General features: G+C 41.1%; 1 protein-coding gene across 2 annotated transcripts; it reads right to left on the bottom strand.

Annotated features, from left to right (window-relative positions):
* Nucleotides 1–268: 268 nt before the first annotated feature.
* On the bottom strand, nucleotides 269–11,256 carry bbc3 (BCL2 binding component 3). Of its 2 annotated transcripts, none has more exons than XM_015604965.3 (4): nucleotides 10,902–11,256; nucleotides 8,457–8,727; nucleotides 5,678–5,886; nucleotides 269–1,783 (listed from the first exon to the last, which is right to left on the bottom strand). In XM_015604965.3, exons 2-4 carry the CDS (start codon nucleotides 8,713–8,715, stop codon nucleotides 1,682–1,684), a joined length of 570 nt encoding a protein of 189 aa, XP_015460451.3. In that variant the 5' UTR covers nucleotides 8,716–8,727; nucleotides 10,902–11,256; the 3' UTR covers nucleotides 269–1,681. The 2 variants fall into 2 exon arrangements, with proteins under 2 accessions (XP_015460451.3, XP_049323132.1); XM_049467175.1 differs by lacking the exon at nucleotides 10,902–11,256 and adding an exon at nucleotides 9,592–9,683.
* Nucleotides 11,257–11,676: the final 420 nt, after the last annotated feature.

Raw genomic sequence — 11,676 nt, 5'->3', positions numbered from 1 at the left:
TGCTTTAACAACCCCCTACTCATCACTAAGGACCAAGTATAGAAATGGACATACAAAATAAATAGTTTACACCTCTCATCTCTGTTTCTCAGGCACAGACATATATCATATACTTGTAAGGGGAATGTTAGCTAACTAAACCTTAGTTCTTACTTTTTTCTGAACTGTTAAATATGCACTGGATTAAAGTATGTACTTTATTTCCCAGCATTGGTCCAAAAGGCTCAGGAAAACAGTTAAACGTGTTGTACTGCTTTCAAACAAAAACAAAAAACAAAAACAAAAAAAACAAGGAACTGTTAAGTACTTTTAAGGTTTTTATCTTCAAAATATACATAATGCATCAGAAAGAGAATGGCCAGTTCCTTCCATCTCTTTCCTTTTTTCTCCCAAATTATTTACATACATGCTTCATTACAAATATTAACACTGCTACCCAGCCATATAGAGAACCTGTGGCCTGATCTAGTCTGGCCTGGCCACTATAGAGAACCTGTGGCCTGATCTAGTCTGGCCTGGCCACAAGGCTTCCCGGCCACAATCTGAGTGCCTCCATTGGAGGTGACCAATCTTTGAAATGAGGTGTGAATTTTGCGTCCAGAAGTGTAAATACAGGTGGGAGCACCAAGGCACTGACCCTTGACGCCCCCCCACTGACCACTGACGCCCCCCACACACTGTTCACTGATCAACCCTGATGGAACAAGCGTGTGTAGGCTTTTTTTTAAAAAGGGCGATGTAAGGCACATTCGCCATGCTGGGTTCGGTGTAAAAGACGTGTGCGTGTCCTTTTTTGACAGTCACAGTTTGTACGACCCTGTCTTTTCCTCCCTTTTTAGCGGTGTGTGGGCATGCCTTACTGCAACGTTGGTGACTGATTGTGCGGCAGTATTGCTCTGTAAGGCAGCTAAGAGCATGTCCCGTAGCACATACAGCATATTTCAGAGCCTGAGGAGGTACAAGCCAACCCAACCATCCAAATTAGTGCTGTCTAAAGGACCTGGATACTCTGAAGCAATTTTTTGGCAATGGGCTTTGAGACAAAACTAGTGTCTTAAATGATATCGAATATAGCTTAATGCTGGAGGTTAATGCTGGTCAAAGTGATAAGGGGTCTATAGCATTAACAATGACAGTCAAATAAAGTGAAAACAATTTAGATTTACAATGAAATACATGGGAAATGATTCTGTATATGATTTTTTTGCTGTAATATCACCTTGTAAAGCAGCAGCTGCCATTGACATCCTATAATGTTTAACCTGTTAAATCTATTTTCCTTATAAATCTATTTTCCTTATAAATCTATTTTCCATCACCTAAAAACAAGCTGCCCGGACTCCGCTCCTCTAAGTATCCAGGCCTTTTGACTGATGTCAGCAAAAAGTCCAACCGATTGTGCTTCACAGTTTAGAGATCCAGAGAGGCACACAGACTTCCACCCGCCCCCACCGACACACACACTTCAGTCACATGCTACATATAACTCCTCCCAAAAAGATAAAAGAACAAAAAACAAATATACAACATTTACAACAGCACAAACGAATAAAAGAAATAAAACAAAACAAATCATTCTGATCCTGCAGAATTTTTCCAGAGCCAGTGCAGTTCATTAGTGGTTATGTTGAGAAGTGCCAGCACTTCACCACCTCCCCCCACAAGAGTCCGATATACCCGTTCATCTCAGCCCATGCTGGTAGAGGGTGCTGATTGTGTCAGCCAGGAAGGCCACCAGACCTCGGTACAGGCCCCTCCAGTTCTGCCATTGTGGAGCTTCATTCTGAAACACACAAATAAAGATTCACAATTACAAATTACTTTGAATTTACTTGATTGAAATGTATCATCAGCACAAAACTGGGCTTAATTTACAAATCTGAATGGGGTAAATTAAACATTCGGTTTATCATTACAAGTCCACACTTCCTATAATCTGTGTAAATACTATGACTAATACTAAAGCTGTGTCCCATTTTCCTTTAGATGATGGGATACTAAAGCATTTCCAAAACTCAATTATAGCTAAAGACCAGTTTGGCAATCCTTTATCCAGTGTTTATAACAAATCTATCCAAAATATGACACCCATTTTATGATGCAGGTTATCATTTTTAACATTGTACCACATTTTGTGCATTCAAACATCATACAAATATGTCCACACATGAAAGTTGGACAGTAATGTGTGAAAACTGAACTAATAATTAACTGTTTAATACTGCTGCTTTTAATATTGTTGATGTGCGGTGCAGACATTTTTGATTCTGAACAACCAAGTTAAAATGGTATACTGCAATGCTAAGCTGACTAAATGATATATTCTAGCAAAAACAAATACACTTTACCACTGGTGTTTTGTTATGTAAGCCCCCCCACCAACTAGATACAAAACAAGCCCCTAAAGAACATAAAGGTTTCCACACAGAACAACAGAAGATGACTTGTGCACACGTGAGACAGAGGGTGAAACAGACAGCAATAAAGCAACAAAGTGTGTTTGATTAAGTGTGTGTGTGTGTGTAGTGTCACACAGACAGACAATGTCTGGACATTAGTCTGGTGGGTGCTATTCAACAGCTGCTGTGAGTCATCATCTAAAAATAACTACACTCAACAATTGTGGTTGTCAAGAGTAGGACCAGGAGTCAGACAGTGGCACAGTGGAAAGAAGCTAAAGCGAGCTGGCACATGATGTCTTAAATATGTTTTAATATTTTTACCCCAATTTATTCATTTAAACACCTGGTAACATCAGCTCTGAAAGGCTCAAAGCTACCATGTGCTTCCTCTGAGTCACATGAAGTCAGCCACTGCATCTAATGCAACGTCATTGGACAGCTGGACACGCTTGGATGAGAAGACTCAAAGCGAGTTATTTTACATTATTTAACAGACACCTGCACTGGCTAGCAGTTCCACAATAACAATAAAGGGCCACAAAACAATAAAAAAACAATAAATCTGCAGGTAATGTGGAGAGTACAGAAAGTGTGCAGTCAGTGTGTCTGTTGGCAAACAGATACACTATAATAAAGTTATCCCACCATTAGTCAATGGCACCAGTGTCATTTGCACAAACAGAATACAGTCAGCCAAAACCATTAAACAGTCAGAAACCATTTAAAAACAGGCCTTGCTCCATGTCATTCTTTAAAAAACAGGATTTTCTACAGAACTTTGTGATTAAAGGAGAATTATGAAGCATTCTTACTTTAGAATAGTAGCTTTAATATCAATCAGATGCATTACTGACTGTAATAGGGTCTTTATCATGTATTAATGTATTATATTATTACGTAACTTTAGCACAGTGGCAGGACAGCACAGCCCAGGAGCCCACTCTCACATTAAGCTGCTTTAAGTGGGAGCACAGTATTGTGGGCTTTGATGCTAAAGGTGGAGCAATGTGATTTAGCACTAATCAAAGTTTCTTCAAATAAAGGATATTAAAATGAAAGTTTATGCTGCTCTTTTACTAGACTTTGGAGCACTCGAATACACTGAGCGACAAGAGTGATGTAGGATGATTACCTGCCTAGATAATAAGCATGCACAGAATACTTGGCAACCAAAATTATTCAGCAAATAATAATTGTTTGGCCACATAAGCGAAAAGATTTAATAATTAATACAGAACAATGACAATCTGAATGCCACAATCATATCACAACCTGCGGTGATGTTAACCATGTTTAACAGTGTTTTATATGGAATAGTGAAAAAAGTGGCAAAAAGGGTGTCCTCAGTTATTTGGACATATAGTGCATCACCTGCAGTGTAAACTGTACAAACATTTGTATGTACATTGCATTATATAATTGGATTGCTCTGAATATTGACCGTGTCAACTCTGCTGGAGTGCAAATTTCACAGTTTTTTACTTGTTATTACATAAGGTAAAAATCCTTGAACCCTTGACTCTGTGCAGGAGACAGCACAGAGTGTTCTGAACAAGCGAGAGAGAAGTTACTCAGTAGTGAGAGTGTGTGTATGGGGTGGTGGTGGTGGGGGGGGGGCTGGGGGGGGGTTAGTGGGCTGTGCTCTGGTTTCACGTGCCTGTGGTGCAAGAGCACTCCCCTAAATACACACACACATATGCACGCGCATACACACGCGCACGCACAGCTTTTGTTGATGTACACTGCTTGAGGAAGTCCCCGTAATTTCTCTGCTGGTTCCAAAGTAAACAACGCCCTTTTGCACCAAAAGTACACTGGTATCACAGTTCGCTAGGGGCACAGAACAGCTCCCCCTCATCGCCTGTTGCATGTGACTCAACAAACAGCTGTCTCAGCCTCGAAACAGTGTCAGTACTTTTTTTTATGATTTTTTTGTGTCTGAGTGAGACTGTGTTTTCGAATGGGTGGTACCAGTGTCTGTATGTATTGGTGTGTATTTATTAGTGTTAGTGCATTTGTTTTGCTTGATGGAACTATGTACATAATTCCCACATGAATAAGTTATATTAGATCAACACAGTTTGGTGTGTCATGTTTAATTGGTGATATTTGTATTGATGAATCATCTTTTATTCATGTGGAAAATACTTAAAAGCAAACTCAACGCATCATTTTTTAAAGAGTATTTTCCAATGGGTGTCATCCTGAGAAAACCTGGACAAACAATACAGAACTGTAATTGTTTATTGAGAGTGTGTGTGTGTGTGTCTGTGTGTGTGTGTTTAAGTATGTATGTGTGTTTAAGTGTGTGTGTGTTTCTATTGAATGATGGTGCGCCGAGTGAGAAGTGGAGTGGTGTGATGACATCATGTGTGTTTGTCTGAGGAGAGGAGAGAAGAGAAGAGGAGGGGGAGATTGGTGTGTGAGGGGGGAGGAGAGATTAGCTTCTGTTTACTCCACTGACAGACTCCTCACGCGATACGGCAGGGAGATCGAGAGCGGCAGAGAAAGAGAGGGAAAGAGAGAGATAAGAAGGAGAGAGAGAGAGCAAGAGATTGAGAAAAGGACTTACAGAAAGAATGAGCCAGAGGTGCAGGGAATAAATGTGAAAGAGAGAGACAGACAGAAATAGATAGAATAGACAGAATAGAAAACGAGAATAGAGAGAAGAGGGAAGGAGAAGAAAATAGATAGATTGAGAGAGAGACAGAAACAGAAAAAGACAGAAAGAGACGGTAAAAAAGGAAAGTAGAAGACAGTGAAAGATAGATTAAGAGAGGATAGAGAGAAAGAGATAATAGAAAGCAAGAAAAGAGACAAGAGTAAAATAAAAAGAAAATAGACAAAGGCTGGAGATAACATGAAAGTGACAGAGAGAAAGAGAAAAAAAGAGGGATGAAGAGAAAGAAAGAAGGACAGAGAGAGTGAGAAGATTGGGCAAAAGAGGAAAAGATAAACAATAGAAAAGAGGACAGAAAGAGATAGAGAGAGATAGAGAGAGAGGGGGGGAAGAAGGGCATTGGGTTCAACCACAACTGGAAACTTGACTCCAGTCACAACACCAGCCATGGTGAATATTGCATTGATCCATTTACTAGAAAAGCCACTGGAGGCTACACACACACACACACATACATACACACACACACACTGCCAATGATACACACGCCTGGTCACACCCATCACCACCCTGTTCCACAAAAACAAGTCCAGAAACCACACAGGTCATCCACTATAAGAGTGCGCACACACAAACACACACACAGGCTCCTTACCCTTCTCTGAAGGTAAACTGTATTCATGTCATCTCCTATGGTCCTCAGCTGAATGGCCACTCGGTGGATGGCTTGTTCCTCTGGCGTGGGCTCTTCGTCTGCAGGGGAGTCTCTGTGGCTTGAGTTGGATGAAGAGCTGTGGCTTTGGAGCAGGAGATCAGGCAGGGGCTGGTTACTCTCAGTGGGCCGGGGTCGCTCTTGCTCTGTTCCTGAGGCACACACAAAAGAAATAACATCATTGTCTCAGTCCAGAATTCGCCAACAAACACTGACATACACTGTGCTCTCTTCTTAACTCAATCGCTGTTCACTGGTCACTGTTCTAGTTACTGTATATGTAATGGTTGCACGTATGCAATGGTTAACTGTGGAACTGTATCAGTGGCAAAGAATGTTTAGCTGAGTAAATGATGGAGAACATTTAAGAACTGTATAAGTGGTGAATAACATCCACAAGCAAGGGGAATAATGGAGAACATTCAAGAACTGGGAGTGAAGAAGAACATTAAAAACTGGGAGAATGTGGGAAAACGTGCACTGCTCATTGTGTGACTGGCTAAAATTGGGTAAAAAAGCACAATGGAGTTTCAAAATCAGCAAAAATTATTTAGGTTATATCCATATATTGCATTATAAGTCAATAATTAAATTATAGTGACGTGAATAGCGATTGATATTTAAGAACTGCAAAAAGTAAAGAATACTGTAGAACTGTGTGAATGGTAAGGAACATTTAGGATTCAGTGAGATCTGAGATTCTTATCTGCTGCGACTTCACATCCTCCACATCACATTCTCCTCACTTTCAGCTCCTCACTCCATCACCTTTAGAAAAGTGGAGGCCCTGCCTGGCAACCCACTGACCCACATGAATGAGCGATTCACAGGGATGAAGGAGCTGACTGTCTAATAACAGCTGCATGCCAACTCCTAAATCAACCCATCCCCCACCCGCAAGTCACATGCCCCTGCCAGAAAGTAAACCCCCGAACCTGCACCAATCACTGCCCCCGCCTCCGAGAATTACATAGAGAACTTCATGGTTCACGGTCGACAACCTTGTATTTTCTCCTTTGAAGTTAGCGTGTAATCTCTTAATCTCCTTAATAAGTCTAGAATAAGTGTGTTTATAGTATAAGTGTGTTGTTGTGTGGATGCCTCTCCTGTCTGCTCTACTGTAAATAAACACCTGGTGTTGTTTGGTTGCTGTTCTCTCATGGAGGTTCCACATGGATGCAATAGCAGGAAGCTTGATTTTGATGCAGAACATTATCCTTATCCGTATGTATTAAAATGCGCATTATTAATGCTGTTTAAAAGTTTGTAACATTATATCAGTGGCATACAATGATCTTAAAATAACAATTATACTATGCATTAAATGACTGCACAAACCAAATAAATGAGTTATTGTGACAGGCTAAATTTTGAGTTTTCCTTTTTTCATTTTATATTCAATGGTGTTCAATTAGATATTTAACTTTAGTCAGTTTTGGACCAATGCAGATACTGAGTATCAGGTCAGCACTCCCAGTAACTATTCTGACAGTTGTATTTATTATCAAATTTTAGTCAGTTTTGGACGGATACAGATGCTAAGTATCAGATCAACTCACCCTTATACTGTAATGATCATATTATGAAGCAGTAACTACTCTGAAAGACAAAGGCTCAGTTTACATCCAGCAAACTGGAGTGTACTCAAACAAGAAGCATCTTATCAGGACTGCAAAGCTTAACCAACGTAAACAAACAATGCCTCTGTTGGTTTAAGTCATTACACTTCAGCGTACTGCACAAATAACTCCACAAGCACAAGAAATGCACAGACTGCAGGGACGAGCTCTTCTACCCTGGAGAATGTGCTGATCTCCTCAGAGCAGGTGACTTAATGGAGTTACAGAGAGAGAGAAAGAGAGAGAGACGGTGGCGAGAGCTGCAGAGCTCTGGCTTGTTGCCAGGGTAACTGTAAGCCTGTGCAGCTTGAGATGTAATCCAGTCATTGGTGGACAGGAACGAGGGGTGTGCGGGGATAGGGTGGACAGCAGTGGGATGGGGAGGGACCAGTAGTAGGCAATCTGCCACCAGCTTTTAAAGAGGAGGTGTTGACAGAGGAGCGTTTGGAGGGTTCAAGTGAGGCTACAGAAACAGGAACCAATGTGGGAAATGGGGGAAAGATAGAGGACAGTCACTGCAAGATCAAAACATAGAAAAGGACCCTGCTTGAGGCACTAGGACAGGGCGACGTTTTCAGTGGTAACTTCTTTTGCCACTTGCAGAGGACAAGTCTGAACATGCCCCTGCTTCACTCTGCTAAGACTCCACCACAGAGTGAGAGGGGGAGCACTTCCTGGAGTCAGGGCCTTTCACCAAACCCACTGATCATTCTGCACAACAATCACACCTAATGTGTTGTCAGCCGTAGAGATGCTGTTCATGAACAGAATGTGGTGGTTACCAAATTAACTCATTCAAATTCACCCACAAGGTAGTTAAGCAATGAGACATGGGCTGGTAAAATGAACCACCCCATGGGATTAGAGCTTTTTGCATGCTAGGGTTTGTAATGTTTACTATTACTATGCTTCCTTTACTGATGTATGCACTGTTTACACATAGAGAAAGGTGTTTAGGTCACTGAATAAAATGTGACTGATATGTAAAATATAGTCTTCTTCATTGTTGTTTGCTAAGTATTGTAGTTTTTGACTCAAATAAAGAATATGCACAATAATATCAGAATATTGTTATCTGCAGACCAGCACCTGCCCTGACTTACCTGCAGTGCTTGTGTTGTCTCTGAGAAGACTATTCTGCTGGGGGACCCTGGGCTCACTCAAGGCATCTTGCATCGGGGCAAGGGGCTGAGGGGCAGGGCTCGTTTGATTGGCTGTAGTCCGGTGCCGGTGGCGTGGCTGAGGCGCAGGCTGTGTGCTTCCACTGGGCCAGACATCCCGGCGTAACGCCTCCATTCTGCAGCTCTGTTGCGATGTGGGACTCTGACCATCCGCCCTGCTGTCCATTTGCGGGCGGGCCATAACAAGCACCACCTGCAGCAGGAAATAAACAAAGCAAGATGCTGTCAGCGAACTCAAAGAAAACAAAGTTTGTGAACTTACAGCATATATTGAACAAAAAAAAACACTAGAAGTAATCCAAACGCCTTTGAAAAACTTAAAAAACGGAACACAAAAAATTTAAAATTATCATTATTTTCATATGTGAGCAGTCTGTCATTTACAACAGATTCTTACTGGACATCGTATTTCATTTTTAGATGTCCAAGAGTGCTGTCTATGTATTACAAAAATATATAAAGATATTTCCCAAAAAATAACAGAGAAGGAATGCATTCACAATGCATTAAGTGGTGTGTGTATTTTGAAATTGTTAAAGCCTAAGGTCTGATATTTCTCCTGTTCGCCACTAGGCGGCAGAGCTGCGGCGCGTGCGGCTTGTTTGTAAACAAATCCGTGCAGGCGGCGGTTCGGTCCACCCCGCAGAAAACACAGACTAGCGAGAGGACCATTTAAGGTGGAATAGAAAACTAGAAACAGAAAGCTAAAAAAAGACAGCACAATTTAAGATGGAACAGAAACTGGAAAAAGAGAGCTCCATTTAGGATGGAACAGAAAACTAGAAAAATAGCACAATTTAAAGGTGGAACAGAAACCGAAAAAGGCAGCACAATTAAGGTGGAACAGAGAAGCTGAAAAAGAGGGCACCGTTTAAGGTAGAGCAGAAAGCTAAAATATAAGGCAGCACAATCTGAGGTGCCACAGAAAAATGGAAAAAGAGAGCACAGTTTAAGGTGGAACGGAAAACAAAAAAGGCCGGGAAACTTCAGTCTGGAAGAGGGCGACTGATTTCCACCCCACTTTGGTAATAAGCGAGAGCTGGAGGATGACATTTACACATTGCTGCACTGCTGGAGATGTTATCAACGGTGCCTTAAACGGAAACTATGAAGCGCTGGAAAAGTACAACCGAGAAAAGTGCACGAGACACGGGACACTGCCTCCAGCTGTCCTGCCCATCGACATGTCCTACTTAGCGGCTGTGCGCATGCGTGGACTCTCAAATTTTAATGTGTCTTTTAAAATAATTGTTTTTTTCTTGTTCGAGTGCACCATTTAATATAAATTTACTACTTTTATCGTTTGCTTGAGTGTTACAAAAATGTAAACTGCGATTAAAAAAACTAAATAAAATGTTTTAAAAATTATTTGAAAAAAAGTATCACCTTATAATTACCTTATATTTACGGCAATACAGTAATTTACAGTATAGAAAGACATAGAAATATACTCTATTTATTTAAGTTAGCTAGCATTATTTAATAATAGATAGGGGTCTCACAAAATATAGTGATATTGTTTAATAGTTATATATATATAGTATATATATATATATATATATATATATATATATAGATTGGTGTCATACAGTGTTTCATTGTGTGTTGTGTTTAAACCCTGACCACTAGATGGAAGTGTTTGGCTCTCTACTGTCCTTATTTGATACCACTGTTCTGACAGTTCTGCATAAAAATAATTATAGGAATACGACAGATAGTATTTTTATAATATGACAATAAAATAAAATAATAAAATGTTATTTGTTGCATTTCTCACAGTATCGGAATATATCACAATATTCTGATTCGTAACCCTGGTATCCTGATATGTATCTATGTATCATATCACCAAGCCCTGTGTTTGGCAAGGCGAGAGATGATTAGGTTAACAGTTTAACAGCACACTGGTCACTCTTAGTGCAAATAAGCAACTAAGTATTTTAGTTTGCTAGGTTAGTTAAGGTTAGCTGCTGAATGACTGATAATGTTTCCAGGCTATAGAGTCATATAGTCATCACACTCACTCAGTTATAACCAGAGTAGTAGTTAACCAAGGTTAGCTACATCTTATAAGATACGTTAATGCTTTAGGTAAAGTTGCTATCTAGCTATATTATCATCCCACAACAGATCAAAACCTCCAGCGATCTGACAGCTCCACTCCACTCTCCTCCAGACCACTGCTAGGTTATGTTATTAAGAGTCTGGAGGGAGGAGGGGGTGAATGTGACACACTGACCGAAGAACATAAACACACTTAGCGAGCCTCAAGTAGGTTTGCTGACCCACTTGGAGGCGATTCACCCTTTAGACAGACCTAAATAAACCCCGCGCATTCCTCCACTGCAGGAGCACCGCCACTCTCACCTTTGACAACTGAAAACAGTCCTTTATCAATCAGCAAGTGCTTCTCCGCTGCTTCTCCTAAACACGCTTCTCTCTCTCTCTCTCTCTCTCCGCAGAAGTAGTGCCGCTTACTCAGCGCGCATGTTTTGATCCAGCGTTACTCCGCTTTCTCTCTCCGCCGGGTTATAGTCCGCGCATGACAGCGTGGTTAACATCCAGTCTCTGACTCAGAGCGCGATAGTAAATAGTTGTGCTGTTGTTTTTGTCAGAGCAGAGCGCTAATGACAGCCGAAGCTTTCACTCCCGCGAAACGGCCTCCTCATACCACGCCCATTTCCCTCCATCGGTCCCACAACAAGTCCTGACATGCTCTCAGTCTCATCACCGCGCTCCCGCCACCAGTGCTATGTCAAGATGTGCTACCCTGTCAAACCGTGCGGTCCCATTAGAAGTAGTATGAATAATGACACTTTACTGTTTAGATTCTCAAACACCCAGGATCAAGGATCAGAGTGACCTACAGACACATATGAGACACATATAATAACACACAGGCAGACTCTGTTTCCACCTGCCATCGAAAAACTTCCTGTTATTATTTTGTCTAGCCTGTTTAAAAGCCTCACACTTACAGCTCTGGGAAAAAATAAGAGACCACTTAATGTTTTTCCTTGATTTTACCAAACTGAAAACCTTTGGAATATAATCAAGAGGAAGATGGATGATCACAAGCCATCAAACCAAGCTGAACTGCTTATATTAAACTTTGGCATCAGCAGTGGCATAAAGTTATCCA

Source organism: Astyanax mexicanus, chromosome 18 (assembly GCF_023375975.1).
Source record: "Astyanax mexicanus isolate ESR-SI-001 chromosome 18, AstMex3_surface, whole genome shotgun sequence".
NCBI lineage: Eukaryota > Metazoa > Chordata > Actinopteri > Characiformes > Acestrorhamphidae > Astyanax > Astyanax mexicanus.
The sequence above is the reverse complement of the archived record's forward strand: the minus strand, read 5'-3'. Positions and strand labels throughout refer to the sequence as shown.

Excerpts from the sequence above, each read along its gene's own strand:
- bbc3 (XM_015604965.3), bottom strand. The coding sequence starts at position 8,715 with ATGGCCCGCCCGCAAATGGACAGCAGGGCGGATGGTCAGAGTCCCACA. Across the intron at positions 5,887-8,456 it reads AGACAACACAAGCACTGCAG|GAACAGAGCAAGAGCGACCC; the intron begins GTAAGTCAGGGC and ends TGTGTGCCTCAG. Across the intron at positions 1,784-5,677 it reads CAGTTTACCTTCAGAGAAGG|AATGAAGCTCCACAATGGCA; the intron begins GTAAGGAGCCTG and ends TGTGTGTTTCAG.